This window comes from Felis catus, chromosome C1, assembly GCF_018350175.1.
Source record: "Felis catus isolate Fca126 chromosome C1, F.catus_Fca126_mat1.0, whole genome shotgun sequence".
Taxonomy (NCBI): Eukaryota; Metazoa; Chordata; class Mammalia; order Carnivora; family Felidae; genus Felis; species Felis catus.
The window spans coordinates 110,614,616-110,634,794 of record NC_058375.1 but is presented as its reverse complement, the minus strand read 5'-3'; the positions used below and the strand labels follow the sequence as shown (position 1 = coordinate 110,634,794).

General features: G+C 39.0%; 1 protein-coding gene across 2 annotated transcripts in view; it reads left to right on the top strand.

The window, feature by feature from the left end:
* UGGT1 (UDP-glucose glycoprotein glucosyltransferase 1) overlaps nucleotides 1-18,253 on the top strand; it is a 113,895-nt gene extending 95,642 nt beyond the window's left edge. For both annotated transcript variants that reach the window (XM_045033558.1, XM_045033557.1), the window contains 3 exons: nucleotides 10,885-11,001; nucleotides 11,485-11,650; nucleotides 13,843-18,253. In XM_045033558.1, the coding sequence (XP_044889493.1) occupies nucleotides 10,885-11,001; nucleotides 11,485-11,650; nucleotides 13,843-13,868 (309 nt within the window). In that variant the 3' untranslated portion in view covers nucleotides 13,869-18,253. The remainder of the gene's footprint in view (nucleotides 1-10,884; nucleotides 11,002-11,484; nucleotides 11,651-13,842) is intronic.
* Nucleotides 18,254-20,179: the final 1,926 nt, after the last annotated feature.

Below are 20,179 nucleotides of genomic sequence, written 5' to 3'. Positions count from 1 at the left end.
ATTTATTATTTTCCTCTCAGTTTTCTCCTCTGTTGGAACAGTGTTTTGTTTCTTCATGGACAGGAGTGTGTGTGTGTGTGTGTGTGTGTGTGTGTGTGTGTGTGTGTGACATTTTTGTCCTCAACAGAATGCATAGTAGTGAAAAAATGTCATAGGCCTAATGATGTTGGTTTGGAAGGGAGATGGAAAGGAGGATGCTACCTCCTCAAACCATTACCATGTTGTTTAATTTTGCACCCAAGATAACCTGATAAATGTGTTTTCCTGCTTGCTAGGGGAAATCTGTTTCTCTTTAGAGACTAACTAGCAAGGATTCACAGTGTATAGTTTCACAGTTTCCCTCTTTTCTGTTGGAAACCATGGTGTTTTTTTAAGAAGTTTATCTGAATCAATTTTTTAATGCTCAACATTTTTCAGAAGTAAGCTTTTAGTTTGTTTTGGATACCTACTTTCACATATTTTGTTTTGCTAAAGTCTGCATTAAACATTTTAAAACTTTCATTGTGATATTTAGCACCCATAAAAGAAAACATACAAAACAAAACTATACCAATATATACATATTCACATGCACCAGTGAATTACCACAGATCTAATGCCCATATATGACCATCCAGTTCAACAAGTAGAACATTACTAAAATCCTGCAGCTACCATTCTTAATAAAAGTATCCAGCATCCTGACCTTTGTGGTAATCACCCCATGCTTTTCTATATAGAATTACTACTTTAACGTGTATCCTTAATACTGTGGTTTAGTGTTGCCTGTTTTTTTTTTTTTTTTCTCCCTACCTCAGTTGTATCTTAAAAGATAAACTCTTTTAAGTCTGATTTCTTTTGCTCAACATTATGTTTGTGTGATCCATCCCTGTTGGTGTGTGTAGAGGTACTACGTTTTGTTTATTCTACATTTGGGTTGTTTTCCATTTTTGTCTTCCGTGGATAATGCTGCTGTGATCTTTCATGCACCTATGTTGCTGCACATGTACACATATTTCAGTTGTGTGTTCAGCTACATGTATATTTGCTGGGTTACCAGATTTGTATATTTATCTTTACTAGATGATCCCAGACAATTTTCCAAAGTAGTTCTAACTTATATACCCATCAGCTGTGTAAGGATTCCTGGTGCTCCATGTTTTGACCAGTATTTATTGTCAGTCTGTTAATTTGGTACATGTGAACTGCCATCCCTTGTGGCTTTCATTTGGAGAGTTTATCACATTTATATCTAATATAAAATTATTAGTGAAGTAGGATTAACATCTGCCATTTTAATTCCCTTGTTTCTCCTGTATATTTTTGACTTACTTTCTCAGTGGTTGTCCTGATGATTATCATTAACACTTATTTATGACAGTTTAGTTTGGATTAATAATAACTTAATAGTATACAAAAACTTTGTTCCTATGGAGCTGTGGTTCCCCCCCTTCCCTGCTTACTTTCATTATCATACAGTTTGCATGTTTATACATTTTATGCCTGTCAACACAGATTTATAATTATTACTGTTTGTAATTATTTTTAAACCGGGGGCAGGGGGAAGGAGCTCTAAACCAGAAATACATCGATATTATCTTTTATATTTACCTACTTACCTTTACTGCTTTTTATTTCTTCATGTGGATTTGAGTTACTGTCTAGTGCCCTTTCATTTCAGCCAGAGGACTCACTTTAGTATTTCTGATAGAATGGCTCTGGAGCTACAAACTTCTTAGGTAATATGTAAATTTCTCCTTCATTTTTTTCATGAATAGTTTTGCTTGGATATAAAATTCTTGCTTGACAGTTTTTTTTCTTCTCATATTTTTCTTTGAATATATTGTCTCACCGCCTTTTAGCTTCCATGTTTTGTGATGAGAAATTAGCTGTTAATCTTGAGAATCCCTTATCTGACGAGTCGCCATCTCTAGTCTTTTGGGAGTTTGATTATGATGTTGGGTCTCTTGAGTTTATCCTACTTAGAGTCCATTGAGCTTCTTGAATGTATAGACTAATGTTTTTCACCAAATTTGAGAAGTTCTATTTCTTTAAGTATTATTTCTGCCTCTTTCTCTATCCTCTTGGGACCCCCATTGTGTGCGTTAGTATATTTGATGGTTTCCCACAGTTCTCTGAGGCTCTGTTTATTTTTCTTCATTGTTCTTTCTGCTCCTGGATAATCTCAAGACTGGATAATCTCAACTGATTTATCTTCACTTGACCTGATTATCTTTTCTGCTGCTAAAACCTGTGGTTGAACCTATCTAGTGAATTTTCATTTATTGAAGCTATTGTGTTTTCAACAGATTTTTCTGTTTGGTTCTTTTGTATAATTTGGCTAATTTGTATAATTTGTATAATTAATTTATTAATCGTCTCTAATTTTTTGGAACATCATTCACATACTTGCCTTTAGTTCTGTTAGACATGATTTCCTTTGTTCCTATTCGAACATATTTAAGATACCTGATATAAATTCCTTGTGTCTAGGCCTCCACAAGTATAGTTTCTATTGATTGCTTTTTCATCCTATATATGGGTTTTGTATATTTGGTATTTTGCATGTCCCATTTTCATTGAAAACTGAACATTTCAAGTAATGTAGTGTGACAACTCTGGAAATCCGTTTTCCCTCCTTCCCAGGGTTCGTTGCTGGTGCTTATTGTAGTAGTTGTTTGTTTTTGGACTTCTAAACCAGTTCTGTGAAGTCTGCATATTTGGTATGGCTGCTTAGCTTAGTCGTCAGCTAAAATTGGACAGAGATTTCTTAAGTGTTCAAAACCACAAAGATTTCCAGTCTTTGCCAGAGGCCTCTGGGTGCCTTTGGGACACATCCTCAACAGTCAGCCAGGCAGTTTACAACTGTACCTTAGTCTGCACTTCTCTGTTGCATAGGGCTTCAAGATCAACAAGAGGTGAGAGTTTATGGCTTTATTAGGGCTTTCTTACTTATGTACGCAACACAGAGCATGCTCAGAGCCTTACACGTATTATTCTCATGGCCTTTTGTCTTCCCAGGAATCTGTCTTTTCTTTTCACAGCCTTCTATGGTTATCTCATTCTTCAGTATTTCTCGTTAAGATTTTTGTTTAATGTATTCTTTGCTCCATCTCAGACAGCCTCAGAAAGCTTAACACATTTTTCAAGGGCTGCCAAGGAGAAGCTTTTAGCATGGGGTAAGTTCAAGTGAGATTGAATATAGACAGGCCTATACAGTACGGTCTTCAAATGATGGCTCTACTTTTGGAATGAACTTTGAAAGACCTCCAGCCTTGTTCTCCTTACTCCAGTATGGCAGTGCAGGCTGTTATTTTTTGAGACTAATGGGGAACAGGAGAATGGGAATAGAAGTCCAAATGCCTCAAAGTTCACTGTTCTTATCAACATTCAACCATTTTTTGTTGACTTGTAGGTGCTCCTTGGGTTGCTGCAAGCCTTTGGTTAATTTTTGGAGTTCTGAAAAAAGTTGATTCAATTTTTATCACTTTTTTGGTTGCTTTTATCAAAAGGCAGACTTTCAGAGCTCCTTACTCTGCCATTTTTGTTGGCGTTGCTCCTCATTGTGGTCTTCTTTTGCATTTCCATAATTTAATGAAGTTGAGTACCATTTTGTGTATTTATGGTCATTTAAATATTCTCTTGTGATATGCTTATTTAAATACAGTAAAACCTTGGTTTTCAAGCATAATTCATTCCAGAAACATGCTTGTAATGCAAAACACTCGTATATCAAAGCAAATTTCAAGAACCATTGACTTAGTTGTAATCATGTGACATTCAGCATTGCATATTACTCGTATTGCAAGACATTGCTTGTTTATCAGGTTAAAATTCATTAGAAATGTTTGCTCTTCTTACAGAACACTCGCGGAACAAGTTACTCACAATCCAAGGTTTTACTGTGTTTAGATTATTTGAAATTTTTCTTCTTGATTTATGGGCATTCTTTATGTGTACTAATAGTGTAACCTTTGTTGTATATGTTGCAAAACTTTCTACTTGAACCCTCTTAATGGTATCTTTTGTTTTCAGGCTGGTCAGTATTTTCTTCTATGGTTAATGCTTTTTGACCCCTATTAAGGTCACAAAGACATTTTTAAAATATGAGCTTTATTTTTTTTCGCATTCAAACCTATATTCCAGTAGAAATTTGTTTTATATATGGTGTGAGATAGAGTTCAACTTTCACTTTTTTGTGCATATACAGTTACATCAGTTTGTTGTTGGTCTTGTTAAATGAAATGCACTGCTCTGCAATGCCATCTTTGCCAGATATGAGGTACTCATGTATGCGTGGATCTGTTTCTGGGTCTTCTAGTTTTTGACTCACCTGTTTGTCTATTTTAACATCCTACAAAAATCTCAAATACTCTAGTTCTATATATAATAAGTCATGATATCCAGTAAGTCAAATCCTCCCACCTCATTCTTCAAGAGTGTCTTAGAGTACTTTTTTGTCTTTTATTTCCTCATATACATTTTAGAATGAGCTTGTCAAGTTTAGGAGGAAAAAAACATTTACTAGGATTTTATTTTTTTATTTATTTATGTCTTAAAAATTTTTTGTTTATTGTGATATTTTGACATTTTTTTATATGTTTATTTTTGAGAGAGAGAGAGAGTGTGTGAGTGGGGGAGGAGCAGAGAGAGAGGGAGACACAGAATCCGAAGCAGGCTCCAGGATCTGAGCTGTCAGTGTCAGCACAGAGCCCGACACAGGGCTCGAACTCATGAACTGTGCGAGATCATGACCTAAGCTAAAGTCAGACGCTCAACTGACTGAGCCACCCAAGTTGCCCCTAGGATTTTATATTTGGGTTGTGTTTAATTTCTCATTTTTTTCCTCATAGAGATCTTAGATCTTATATATCTCTGTTAAAAGTTATTTTTAAAAATTTTTGTTTCCATTTGTTGCTGGTATCTAGAATTGCAGTTGATTTTTGTTCATTGTTGTATTCGGCTACCCTACTAATCTGTATATACTTTTGTATTTTCTGTATATGTAAGCATATCATTTACAAATAATGGCAATTTTACTTTTTCTTTTCTAATTTCACATAATTTTTTTTTTTTTTTGCTTTTGCTGTTTACTGGGACTTCCATAATGTTGAACAGAAATGTTGATAGTGGACATTCTTGACTCAAAAGCAAAGTTTTCAGCATTTCACCACTAAGTATGATGTTTATTGTAGATATTTTTTAGATATTGTAGATACTTCCTCTTATTCAGATTAAGGAAGTTCCTTTTATTCCTAGTTTCCTACTTTATTTTTTATTTTATTTTTCATTTGGGGCCTGGCCTGGCCCTCCCTGCATGTCCTACTTTGCCCTGCCAACCACTTGGTGGCTCCACAGCCCTGCGACCCCGCCTCTCCTTACGTGCCCCATGCTTCAGGCCCCAGGCCACACCACTAGAAGTCTAGTTTGGTACTTAAAAAAAATCACTTGTGTTAAATTTTTTATGTTTTTGATATCTGCTGAGATGTATTTTCTCTTTTAGTATTTTAGTATCTTTAGTATTTTCTCTTTTATTCTGTAAGTGTAGTTTAATTATATACCTAAATATAATTTCTGAATTATATAATCCAGCTTGGTCATGATTTATTCTTTTTTATATATTTCTGGATTTTTTGTGCTTAATATTTATTTAAGGATTTTGTATTTATGTTTTTGTGTGACATAATAGCTTGTAATATCTCTGTCAGATTTTGGTGTTGAGGCTATATTGGCTTACTAAAATGAGTTGGGTTTTGTTTTTTTCTTTTTTCATTTACCAGTAATGGTTTGTGTAAGATTGACCTTATTTCTTTCTTAAATGTTTGGTAGAATTCACTAGTGAAGCCTAATAGAAATTTCTTTGTGTTTAAATTATGACTTCAGTTTCTTTAAGAGTTATGGGATTGTAGGGGTGCCTGGGTGGCTCAGTTGGTTGAGTGTCTGACTTTGGCTTAGGTCATGATCTCATAGCTCGTGAATTCGAGCTCCATGTCAAGCTCTGTGCTGACAGCTCAGAGCCTGGAGCTTGCTTCAGATTCTGTGTCTCCCTCTCTCTCTGCCCCAACCCACTCTCATTCTGTCTCTGTCTCTCTCAAAAATAAATAAACATTAAAAAAAAATAAAAAAAAAAGAGTTATGGGACTGTTGACATTTTCTATTACTACTTTAATCAATGTTTTTGTTAAGGTGTCGCTAAATTTACTAACATATCATCATGAAGTTGTTTATACTACCCTCTCATTTTTTAAACAAAATTTTTAATGTTTATTTTTGAGAGAGAGATAGACACAGAGCATGAGTGGGAGTGGGGGGGGGGTGGCAGAGAGAGAGGGAGACACAGAATCTGAAGCAGGCTCCAGGCTCTGAGCTGTCGGCACAGAGCTTGACATGGGACTTGAACTCACCGACTGCGAGATTATGACCTGAGCCACCCAGGTGCCCCGTACTACCCGCTCATTTTTTAAAATTGAGATGTAGGGGCTCCTGAGTGGCTCAGTCAGTTGAGCATCCAACTTAGGCTCAGGGCATGATTTCACAGTTTGTGAGCTCAAGCCCCACATTGGACTCCCCCATATTGGACTGACAGCTCAGAGCCTGGAGCTTGCTTTGGATTCTGTGTCTGCCTCTCCCCCACTCATGCTCTGTTCTCTCTCAAAAATAAATTAACATTAAAAAATACTTAAGTAAAATTGAGATATAATTTATATAGCGCAACATGTTCAGATTGTAAGTGCACTGTATAATCAGTTTTGGAAAATGCTTTCATCACTTCAATTAAAGTCTGCTGGATCTATATTGATGTCTTCTGTCTCTCTCTCTTTCTCTATCTTTTATAATTTGCTGACATTGTTTACTGTGCTTTCTCTTTTTTGCCTTTATCACCTCACTGGGAATTAAAGAAACATCTTTTAGGGGCACCTGGGTGGCTTAGTCAGTTGAGTGTCCAGCTCTTGATTTCAGCTCAGATCATGATCTCACAGTTCTTGAGATCAAGCCCCACATCGGGCTCCATGCTGACTGTACAGAGCCTGCTTAGGATTCTCTCTCTGTCCCTTTCTCTGTGTGTCTCTCTCTCCTCTGTCCCTCTTCTGCTTGCATGTGCGTACTCACTCTTGCTCAAAATGAATATACATTAAAAAAAAAGAAACATCTTTTAATGTTTTTCATCCTGTTTCTTTTCTGTTTCATTAATTTGTTCCTTATTGTGCTTACCTTTTACTTTATTTAATTTGTTGATTTTTTTTCCTAATTTCCTGAGATGTTTAGTTCATAATTTTTAGTCTTTCTAATATATGCATTTGAAATGATCAGATTCTATCTCAGCAAGACTTTGGCTGCATTGCACATGTTTTATATGTAGCATTTTCCTTGTCATTTGGTACAATGTATTTCTAGTTTCCAGTGTGATGTCTTTGACTCTTTTTTTTAAATTTTTTTTTTTTTTAACGTTTATTTACTTTTGGGACAGAGAGAGACAGAGCATGAACGGGGGAGGGGCAGAGAGAGAGGGAGACACAGAATCGGAAGCAGGCTCCAGGCTCTGAGCCATCAGCCCAGAGCCTGACGCGGGGCTCGAACCCACGGACCGCGAAATCGTGACCTGAGCCGAAGTCGGATGCTTAACCGACTGAGCCACCCAGGCGCCCCGTCTTTGACTCTTAAGTAATGTAGAAGTGATTCCAAATACACAGGGATTTTCTAGTTACATTTTTGCTATTAATTTGTAGCTCAGTGGCTTTATGATTTGAGGATTTCTTCTGTATGATTTCAGACATTTGAAATTTGTGGAGATTTACTTTTAGACCCAAATGTCATCAGTTTTGGTAAACATTTCATTTGTTTTTTTGTATTCTGTAGATATTAGGTATAGTCCATTTGGTCATATTATGTGTTTTTGTCTGTTTTTCTATTAGTTACTGAGGGAATTGTATTAAAATATTTTTCTGTATTGTGATATCTTCCTCATCTCTGGTTTTGTCAAATTTTGCTTTATGTGTTTTGAGACTATACCATTAGGTACCTAAAACTTAGAAGCATATATATCCTACAACTGAATTTTTAATGATTTTTGTTGGGGGAACCTTCACCCAATATTAGTACATCTATGCCAGCTTTCCTTTTGGTTATTGTTAAATGGTATATTGTTTTTATCCTTCTATTTTCAATTTTTTCTATCCTTATATTTTAGTTCTATTAAAAAAATTTTTTTTGGGGCGCCTGGGTGGCGCAGTCGGTTAAGCGTCCGACTTCAGCCAGGTCACGATCTCGCGGTCCGTGAGTTCGAGCCCCACGTCGGGCTCTGGGCTGATGGCTCAGAGCCTGGAGCCTGTTTCCAATTCTGTGTCTCCCTCTCTCTCTGCCCCTCCCCCGTTCATGCTCTGTCTCTCTCTGTCCCAAAAATAAATAAACGTTGAAAAAAAAAAAAATTAAAAAAAAAAATTTTTTTTAACATTTATTCATTTTTGAGAGACAGAGACAATGGGGGAGGGGCAGAGAGAGAGGGAGACACAGAATCCAAAGCAGGCTCCAGGCTCTGAGCTGTCAGCACAGAGCCCAATGCAGGGCTTGAACCCACAAACTGTGAGATCATGACCTGAGCTGAAGTTGCACGCTTAACCAACTAAGCCACCCACGCACCCCAGTTCCATTTCTTATAAATAGGCTTATATCTGTTGGTTTTTATATTTTGTATAAGTCATTTAATTTGAACATTTAGTCCATTTATAGTTAATGTAATCACCAGTAAGACTGGCTTTTCTAGTGTTTCTGCTTATTTTATGTGTTCTGTTTCTTTTTTCTCCTTAGTTTCCTTCAGATGGAGAGTTTTTTATAATTCCATCTTCCCTCTACTAGCTTGAACTATACACTTTTTTTTAAAGATTTTTAAATTTTTAAGTAATCTCTACACCCAGTGTGGAGCTCAAACTCACAACCCAAAGAACGGGAGTCACATGCTCCACTGACTGAGCCAGCCAGGAGCCCCTTGAACTATATACTTTTTTGCAGTTCTTTTAATGATTATCCTAGAGGTTACAGTATGCACTCCTGACTTTGCAAAGGCTAATACTAGTTGGTATATTTGCACCTACCACACAGTGCAAAAACATTAGAACAGTGCTTTTCAAACTTCAGCATACATAAAAGATTCACCTGGAGAACTTATTGAAGCATTAATTCCTGGGTCCCATTCGCATGGGCCAGTTCAGTAGGTGTATGCATGGTTGGGCCTAAGAGCCGACATTCCTAGCAGACTCCTTGCTGCATCTGCATAACCTCAGGTTGAGTAATACTGGCCTTAGAATTCACTGACTCCATTTATCCTTATCCCAGCCTGAATGGCTGTTGCTGTGGATTTTAGATATCTCTGTATTTTAAACCTCAGAAGTTCTTCTCCTACAATGGGATTGTTATCTATTTAGATTTGCTCATGTGGTTACCCTACAATCTTCTCTGCATTTCTGAGCTTCCATATAGGATTATTTTCCTTCTGCCTAAAGAATATCCTTTAATTTTCCTGAGTGTAAGTTCACTAGTAACAATATTTTTCAATTTTTCTCATCTATAAGTGTCTTTATCTGTAATATTAGGTATAATTCAGGTAACACAAAATTTATCACTTTAACCATTTTTGAGTGGACGGTTCAGTGGTGTTAAGTGAATTCACAGTGTTGTGCAGCTGTCCATCTCCAGAAGTTTTTCATCATCCCAGACCAAAACTCTGTATCCATTAAATGGCAACTCCACCTTCCTTCCTCCCTCCAGTCCCTGACAACCTCTATTCTGTTTTCTGTCTGTATGAACTTTCAGAATCATATAATATTTTTCCTTTTTGTGCCTGGCTTATTTTACTTCGTATAATGTTTTCAGGTTTCATCCATGTCATAGCAGCTTTCAGAATTTCCTTCCTGTTAAGCTGAAAGAATTTTCCTGTGTGTGTGCGTGTGTGTGTGTACACACACACACCATATTTTGTATATCCATTCATCTGTTGATGGACATTTGGCTTATTTCCATCTTTTGACTGTTGTGAATAATGCCTCTGTGAACATTGGTGTACAAGTATCTGTTTGAGTCCCTGCTTTCTTTTGTGCATATATCCAGAAGTGGAATTTCTGGATCATATTGGTTGTGTCTTAAGATAGTGCAACATTTTATTGTGTCAAACTCAAAAGTTTTCCTGAGAAAAAGCTTCAAAGCATACAGTTGGCTTGAAAACATGTAAGCTTCATCCACTTGGGATCAAGCCTCAGTTGACAAGGTTGATTTGGAGCATCCTTTATGCAAATTGTGAAGTATCAAAACCACACTCTATGATTAGTTAACTTTCTTTTTTTTTTTTTTTAAATTAAAAAAAATTTTTTTTTTCCACGTTTTTATTTATTTTTGGGACAGAGAGAGACAGAGCATAAACGGGGGAGGGGCAGAGAGAGGGAGACACAGAATCGGGAACAGGCTCCAGGCTCCGAGCCATCAGCCCAGAGCCTGACGCGGGGCTCGAACTCACAGACCGCGAGATCGTGACCTGGCTGAAGTCGGACGCTTAACCGACTGCGCCACCCAGGCGCCCCTGATTAGTTAACTTTCAAGAAGCACTAGTATTTTTCTTAGAATTGCCCTCATGGAGAGAAGTCTAGGTGTAGGTTATTTGTGAGTTTTAAGCTAAAGTTTTTCAGGTGCTTATCATAGGTAGATGTTTTAGAAGTCCTCTAAACTGTAGTTTTACAAAAAATCACAAATAAGTATTTTAGCTTCTCACAGGTTTTTAGTAGACCCTTTCAGTTCTAAAAAATTGTGATTGGTATGTGATATGTAATGAGCAGCCATTACCACTAATTTGCTCTGAGTTTATTTCAGTTTCCCTCAGAACTTGAGAGTATTGTGTCTTATTTTCTTTTTACCAAACAGGATTTGCCCAATAACATGATCCATCAGGTGCCAATTAAATCACTCCCTCAAGAATGGCTTTGGTGTGAAACATGGTGTGATGATGCCTCTAAGAAAAGGGCTAAAACAATAGATTTGGTAAGCTGTCTGTGGTTCTTTTCTACATCTTATTCCAGTGTGATTTATGACTAGATCGTTATTAACACACAGATTCTTCTTTAGTCTTCTCTGTAGTTGTGCAGTTGGGGGACTGTAGCACATCCTGTAGTAACATCCACAGATCTCTGCTGCGTGCAGCAGGCAGCCAGGTTCTCTGGTGTCTGATGGGGCTGTTTCACTACTTACAATCAGTGAAGTTACTACTTGTCCATGGATTATCTCTGTGCCTTGTAATTTTATCAAAGGAACTTTCAGTTCCTGCTTTCCAGTCATTTTCCACAATTTTGTAGAAGCTTTATGTGACCCACTACCACATTGCTTCTGCTGGTCTCTCATTTGGTTCTTCAGTATTGTTCTTTTTGTTCAGTTGGGACTTAGAATCCAAGAACAGACGCATCTTTGAATTCTGTATAATGTGCCCTGTCTTCAGCTTGGTTGAAGCATGTGATTTGGGTTTTACAGTGTAATAATCCAATGACCAAAGAGCCCAAGCTGGAAGCAGCTGTTCGAATTGTCCCAGAGTGGCAGGACTATGACCAAGAGATCAAGCAGCTACAGACCCAGTTCCAGAGGGAGAAAGAGACAGGAATGCTGGACAAGAAGACAACACAGGAGCCACGCTGGGAAGGTAGGTCCAGCGGTCAGCCTTAGGGAAGTACTTATTTGCATTTCTGATTTGTGTTTGTTGCAAAAACAACAGAATAATGAATAAAAGGAATCTCAGCCCTTCCATCCTAACATCAACCAGTGTATATTTTTACTTTCCTTTTTTAGTTGGCCTTCTAAACGTATGTATTAATACAGTTGCTGCCCCCTTTTCTTTTCCCTTATTTTATTTTATTTTATCTTTTTGAGAAAAGGTGCGTTGAGAATTCTGTTATTTAGGCTCATGAATTTTGTGATATATAAGCTAAGCCTGACATTACTTTGGGGATCTTTTGTCAGATTCCTTGGTTTTTTATTAAATCTGTCCAGGCATTATTAAATGAACATATTTAGGGTCAAGACAAAGTGTATATTGATTTTGAAAAAAAAAGTGTTCTTTCAAAGAAGAATATTGGAGTGGACTTATTTAATTTAGGCTAAGAATAGAAGGGACTAAATCTTCATGTAATATTTTCCCCACTCTTATGTAAATCTCTAATGGTATACAGTTGACAAAAATCATTAGAATACAATAGTGACCATTTGTAAACTATTAATAAGCTGAATTCTGGATTTTTAACATTATTCAGCTCAAAACTAATTCTAAGAAGTCAGTTACAGAACATGGATCTTGAGTGATTCACCTAATCATCCCGAAGACTGTACTATGTTGTTAAGTATCATAAAATAATAATAATAAAATAAAAATAATAAAAATAATTCAAATTCGCTATTAACACCTGAAGGATTTCTATCGATACGTGGGTAAATAATGTACAATTCTGTTCAAATAAGAGGAAAACACAAATAAATGAAGTTGAGAAAACAGCAGTCACATTAAAGGAATCTGTTGTTAATAAATATTCCCTTGAGGGGCACCTGGGTGGCTCAGTTGGTTAAACGCCCAACTTTGGCTCCGGTCATGATCTCATGGCTTGTGAGTTCGAGCTCCGCGTTGGGCTCTATGCTGACAGCCTGGAGCCTGCTTCAGATTCTGTGTCTCCCTCCCTCTCTGCCCCTCCCCTGCTCGTGCTCTCTCTCTCTCTCTCAAAAATAAACATTAAAAAAATATATATATATACACTCCATTGAAAAAATGTGCATATTGATACTGATAATGCTATTTGTTGGGAAGATGATGAGGAAAGTGCTCTGGGTCTACCTTGCCAAAGCTCTGTATATTAGAACAGTCCTTGTTAAAAAGCAGAAACCATTAACATGTTTATACCCTCAGTAATTCCTTTCTTGAGAGTTTACCTTAAATAAGTTCACATAAGAAAAAAGTAATAAAAATGGAGAAATTTATTATAAACCAAAATTACTTTTTTTAATTATTATTTTTTTTTAATGTTTATTTTTGAGAGAGAGAGTGCTAGTGGGGGAGGGACAGAGAGAGAGGAAGACGCAGAATCTGAAGCAGGCTCCAGGCTCTGAGCTGTCAGCGTAGGGCCTGATGCGGGCTCAAACCCATGAAACATGAGATCATGACCTGAGCTGAGTCAGACACTTAACTGACTGAGCCACCCAGGTGCCCCTAAACCAAAATTATTTTTTTAAGTTTATTTTTTTATTTTGAGAGAGAGTGTATGTGTGAGCAAGTGGGGGAGTGGCAGAGAGGGAGAGAGAATCCCAAGCAGGCTCCGTGCCATCAGCACAGAGCCCTATGTGAGGCTCGATCCCATGAACCATGAGATCATGACCTGAGCCAAAGTCAAGAGTTAGATGCTTAACTGACTGAACCACCCAGGCTCCCCAGTAAACCAAAATTATTAAAAACAGTTTAAACATCCAAGAATAGAGAGTGGTAAATGAGCTACATTTTTACTTAGGAAAATGTGTTTGTGTGTTATTAAATGAAAAAAGAAGAATCTTGACTAAAAATATGTATATTTTTACCAGAAGTAAAGATTGTATTTGTGAAACAGTTCTGCTGGAATAGGGATATGCAGGTGGTTTCAGTGTTTTTAAAAACAAAAAGGTCTTTTTTGTTTTGTTTTTGCTTTCAAAATATAATACAAACACTCCACACCAAAGCTTCTAAAAATTTCAAAATAGAGATAAAATGGAGGTGGGGCCACAATTAATAGGTTACAGTACCAGAAGAAATATTCAGTCTGTATTTTTGTCACTTGAGGATAAAACCATTTTATTTTCAATTGTTCTCCTTTTCCATAGGACCTCAGAAACGAGAAGAATTATGATCTTCACAGGAGGACAGGAAATTGCACCATTTGACAAACACTTTTTGTATTAAATGCTAGTTTTTTCTGATCTGTCTTTACAACTGCTGATAAACTGGCTGGGCAGGCGTGCCACACCTTTTGATTCTGAGCATTTGATTTTGACTTCTACACGCCAGTGGGCTCTGGATCTTTGGAGTCAAGGCTCTATTGGATTTGTACCTCAGAGGAAGACAAGTGGCTGATCTTTTGGGACTCTGTAAAGAGCAGTCTTCTAACCAGAAGGGAAAATGGCAGAGGCAACTGGAAGAAAATGAGTCCTGTGGTGCCCACACCAAGAGCACATACATGCTGCATCACCATGGGAAGCCGACCCGCCAGAGCCGCCATGTTCTTCCTTACCTCAGTTTACTGACAGCGGAGCTCAGTCTGCAGCCTGCGCTGTGGTGGCAGAAGCTTTGTCCGAGGTCCACACACCTTGAGGTTTATGCCAGTGCGTCCTGTGTCCTTGTGTTCTCTTCCCCAGCAGTGGGTTCATTGTTAAATGGAAACCCAACCAACAATCATGTGTCTTTGAGATTGGCTCCAGGCAATTAATTTGGGGACAAGATGGGGTGGGTTGGGATGAGGGTAGGAAACATATCAGGAGTAGGAGGACTTTAGGGTATTTTGGGGGAGGTGAAGAAGACAGAAATTGGCCATTCCCTGTTATAAACCGTCAGTACCACGTGACTAATTTAAAATGAAAACATTATTCTTATTCCCCACCCAACCCCAGTAAACTTCTTAGGAAATTGTTTTGTAAATAATTTTTCTGTTTGTGAAAGTCTTTACTTTTTCTTCCCACTTTCTTAAAAAAAAAAAAAGTCTGTTATTGATTTCCTCACTGGATACAGCCATAGTGAGCCCCTCTGGTGATCCATCTTGAGGGGCTCCAGTCTCCCTCGGGAAGGTCATCACATCATCCACCTTCTGCTCCTCTGGGTGGGGGGCAGGGGGTTCTTTCTCAGACCCAGGCAAAGTTGGCTTTGACTTTTCTCTACTCAGGACTCCCAGAGCTGAGAAGAGAAGAGATGTTGACTGTAATCCGTGTTCCTCTGTACGTGGTCCTCTATTCCTTTTAGTTCAGTGCTGTGGGCTGCCTCTGGTTTGCTGAAATTGCCGGCACACCACTCTTCTGACAGCACATAGTTGCATCTTGAAGCAGCATCAGCCCTGCTCTTAATGTCTTTACTTCAGTGGCCCAGAGTGGCCTTTCTGGAGTGGCCTCTCCTGGTGAGCGGGCAGTGTTGGGAGGCACCCAGAGGGAGTCTTCTGGTGTGTTTTCCGCCTACATGGGCGTGAGGCTCTAGGGCCTTCCCTCTGTCTGCCCAGGCTGCAGGGTACACAAGAACACTCCTGTGGACTGTGCCTCCTTCCATTGCAAACCATTTTTCTCCCTAATATTTTGCCTGCTTTTTACAAATGTGAGGAGGGGCTGCAAATGATAGCTGATTCCTCACTCTTCTAAGCCAGGGAACATAGGTTTTCAGTCTTTTTTAGAAATCAAAGTCTTATGGCAAATATCAAGTAATTTATTTTTTTCTATAGTCACATAAGCAAAAGTTAGCTTAGGAGTCTCTCAGTCAGTCAGAAGGAGCTTTTATAATTCCATTAAAAGTTGGAAAGAAGGGAGCTCAAATTTTTAGATAAATGGATCCAAGACTGAAAAGGTCCCTCAGAGTCATTGCTGTTGACAAAGGCTGTAGCTTGATTCCCCCCCTGCCCTGCCGCTCACTTGTCAGAGCAGCTGAAGGGATAGAATCAATGAGAACAAAAAACATTTGTTTAGCCTCATCTTGGATCGAAGAAAAGCTGTCAGAGAGCCTTTTGCCACCACCACTTCAGTCTACACCCGTGAACAGAACTGTGTACTTTCCAAGTTGATTTTCTGGGAGATTGAGTGGGAAATACTAAAGTCAATGGGGTGTGCTTTTTAAATACTGGTTCCCTTGGGACATGGAGCATGCCACCTTTCTCCATGTCTTTCCTCTAGGTCTCTTATGCATATTCCATGTGAGGAACGTACAGTGTGATATCTGTTCTCCGTGTAGTGTGTGTCCTCACTGCTCTTGTCCATCACCACCCTAAGCACAAGTCTTATCAGTAGTTGTTTCTAAGTGTGTAAGACCTCGTTTGCTTTTGAAGTGGTGTAGGGCCTTCCTTCCTTCTCTTGGTTCATGTGGCAACAGTATCTTTTCAGGATGAACCTCTAATGTCCTAGGAAATGATAATACCACTAAAATTTGGTCTTGGTCAGCTTTGTCCATTGACTCTACTGTGCGAAAGCAAATTGTGACCCAAAAGACAGAGATTTTTTTCCCAAGAAGCAAGAATTGATGGCACTGAAATGCTCAAGGTTCTGGAAACTGTTCACAGTGCATCGTTTTTAACCATCATTTTTATGGAACGGGATTTGTTGTCTCTCATCATGCCATAATGGGAAATTTTCTTTATGAATCAGGGCCAGTGTGATGTGAAATAATGTGACATGTCCGAATGACATGCAACATGTGAGTTTTTGTGTTCTATGAACAGTGGTATTTGAGACCAAACCCCATTCACACAGTCTGCTGCTGGAGCTGAGAAGGCATGCCTATGTGTGTTTTACAATTGAACTCAGTACTGACCACACCGAGAATGATGACACATTAGTTTCCCATAAGGATGATAAGGTGTCGAATCTCAAGATGTGGCGTTTCTAACGGAAACATGCAGATGTTTGCCTACCTACTATGTGTATATGCCTCGCGGTAGGCCCTTGCTTCATGAACTCAGCTCGTGGGAGAGCAAAGATTTTACATATGTTTCAGAAATCGTTTCCAGGAACGGAGCTTAATGAACTCTGCTCTCCTCCAGTCCTCATGCTGTGAACCATGTGGAGGCTGTGCTTGAAGGAACTTCTGTCTGGTTGCAGGACGTGGTCCCTGAACGAAGGTCTGGAAGCTGGCGGTGTGAGTGGGGTTTTCAGAAGGGACGGGCTCAGCTAATAGGAAGGAAATTCCTTTGTCCTTTAGCTGGGAATCATACTTGACTGCCACTGTAATTTGGAACAAGTCAGACACCACCCTCCTACGATTGAGTAAAATTCCTCTTACCTTACATCTCCCCTGTGAGTAAACTCGGGTACTTGAAAGTAGCCCTTTTCTAAAATTGCCATGAATGAGTCACAAGGGAATTTCTAGCGTGTTTTTCTGATTCCAATGTTAATGCTAATGGTGTCAGATTTCATGGAGATGGAAATGTTCTGCTAAATCACCTGGTAAACTGGTAGATCATTTGGTAAATGGAAAGTTTTTCTTGGCAACAACAAATGGAAGGTGCATTGTGCACAAAGTAATTTAAGTATATATTCAACTGTTGTATAATTTTAATAATTTTTTAAGTATTTGATTTTATGGGGACATTTTTGTGGGATGATTAGAGTTAAATATAGCTGTCATGTGTCTAGTTTGGTGGGATAACATTTTTTACTTAAATTCATGTTTCCCTGTCTTGTTGTAGTGGGGGAAGATCTCAATCACAACTTTGGTAATTGCCTGATTGAATTTAAGCAAATTTGACTTCATTAACTCAGGTTGTAATTAATATTTCAGACTATCTGGAGGATACCAATTTCTCTTTCATTTGCTATTTGATCTCTTGATCTAATTCAGAAATGACACTTGTGGGTAGTAGTGAGTCAGTGCACTAAGTAGATGGTCTCTCCCCTTCAGGGTGCCATTGAGTGCTGACAGTTTATAAAACGAAACCACAAAATCAGCTTCAAGCAGCGGCATGCTCCCCAAAAGTAGCACATTAAGCTTAAACTCCCTGATACTGATTTTGCAAGCAAGAGGCTGTCTCCTGAATCTTAAATTACCTAGCAACATAGAGGCCAAATGTGGAAGATTTAAGAAGAAACAAGTTGGGGTATGAGCTAAGGCCTTCATCCCACCTGTAATTTATGCATTGCCTTATTCGTCATTATTTAGATGTCCAGAGAAGTGGGCATAAATCCTCGTCAGAGTAAAAGTAGCAAAATTCAAGGCAAATGATTTGGGAAAAAGATTATCAAGCACCATGTTTTCTAACCAGTTATCCTTGATGATAATGAGGTAAACATAGAAAAAATGAAAAATACTAGAATTTTTAAAGGAAAGTATGTATTTAGAAAGCCTTCTTTATAACTATTCTGTTTTACTGTAATCCTGCTCGTTAAATGCAACATAGGTGCAGGTGCTGCCCCTTGCTTGGGAACAAGTACCGGGGCCCTAGGTGTCTGCAGAGCCCTCTGCACCCGAAGTGAGTGGAGAATGAATTTCCTGGTACTGTAATGAAAATAAGGTCTGCTCAACACAATAAACTTTTACTTGTCTTCTTTAAAACTGTCTGGTTGGTCATTCGGCTTTTATGTTTAGGAAGGACATATCATTAGAGCTCAAAATCCCACCCTTTCATCTGACAGAAGAAGCAAGCCTGCAGGAAGGAGAGCTTTACCTGCACATTTGGTCTGGGGATGGAGCTGGGTCCAGTTCCACCAATTCTCACAATAGCACCCATGCCTCTTGAAGGTTGCCAGCCTTGGAGAACTGCCACAGGCAGGATCTTGTAGGCAAGCTGCCCCAGGGGAGCTCACCATAATGGGCAGGGTGGCAGAGTTTGAAGATTTTGCAGATTCTTTAAACTATTCTGGGGCCGTACTTGAAGATATGGTTCCTGACATTCAAATGCTCATTGGACACTGCCAGCCAGTGTATGGAGTGCTCCTGCTGAGGTGGAGGTCAGGGAGGGGGACTTGGTGGCTGTGAGAAGGCAGCAGAGGGCCCCTCAGGTGGAAGAGAGGAGGGATTTCTTTGGTAGTCAGGAAAAGCTTCTACAAGGAGATGATGCTTAAAATGACGTCTGAGGAATTATCCAGGTAGGGTGTGGGAGGTGGGGATAGAGGGAGGAGCAGGAGCTAGTTTGTCTCATTTAGGGAGCTGCAAGTGAACCTAGAGTCCATAGCCAGGAGAGAAATTCTGAGGCAGGGATCTGAGTTTGATCCCAGGGCCACAAGAAAGCCTGAGTGGTTTTTAACTGGGTACTGACAGGAAGTTGGCTTTTTCTTGTAATAAACTTTACTGGTAAATAGCACATTAGGCCCAAGTACACAAACATACATCTTGGTAGGTTTTCAAGGTGAACAGACTTAACCATCATCAAGATAAGTAAAAAGAAAATTGGATTTTTTTAAAGTTTATTTAGTTTTGAGAGAGGGAGCTAGAGCGTGTGTGAGCTGGGGAGAGGCAGAGAGAGAATCCGAGGCAGAGAGAGAATCCAAGGCAGGCTCTGCACTGGGGCTTGAGCTCATGAACCGTGAGATCATGACCGGAACTGAAATCAAATGCGATGCTCAACCGACTGAGCCACCCAGGGGCCCCAAGGAGGTTGAATTTTATTTTAAACAACATTTAAACATCTGGCTTCCTGTAATGGCCAGAGTGTCTTGTATCAGACTAACTCTCCTACCGATAATTATATACATTTTATATACATTTTTGAAATGCACTGTAAATTTTGAAATGCACTGTAAAGTGAGGAAAGTGACCAGAGACAAGCAAAACTGGCAGGGACTCATCCACTGAAAGAAGAGTAACACACTGGACAAGATCACATTTAAGTGACGGTTCCTCACGTAGCCCCACAGGGAATACAAAAAGTGGCAATCTCACAAGGTTGGGGAGCCAACTCAGAATTCAGGGTTGTTGGAGCAGCTTGGAAATTGAAAGGGAAATCCCAGAAAGAGGAAAACACAGAGCCTTGAGTTCACCTGTCATACTCCCCTCCAATTCTTGGTTGACTCCTCCTAAATTATGCATGAGTTGGGTAGGATTCCAGAGAGCCCAACAGAAAGCAACTGGAAGTCTGGAGAAGGTCAGCAGAGATTTCAGCAGATGTCTGGTGCTGGAGAGGGAAAGTTTGGAATTTATGACCTACCAGGTTAGAGAGACATAGTGAATTTTGGGGGCTTTCATTGAAAACCTGGAAAGCCATGCTTTAGAATGAGAACCACATCTGAGAACACTGGTTGAGGCCCTAGGACTAAGGGCAAAACTAAAACAGACCCACTCTACTAAAGCCTAAAATTGAGCCTTCAAAAAAATCAAGGCAATCTGCTAGTAACTTGACTGCCTACTAAACAAAACTCAACAATTCAAAGTCTCCACACTGTATCACCCAGAATATCCAGTATACAATTACAAATCAGGAGCCATCAGAAGAAATGTATGACGCACAACAAAGAAAAAAATCAAACAAATCCCCCAATAAGC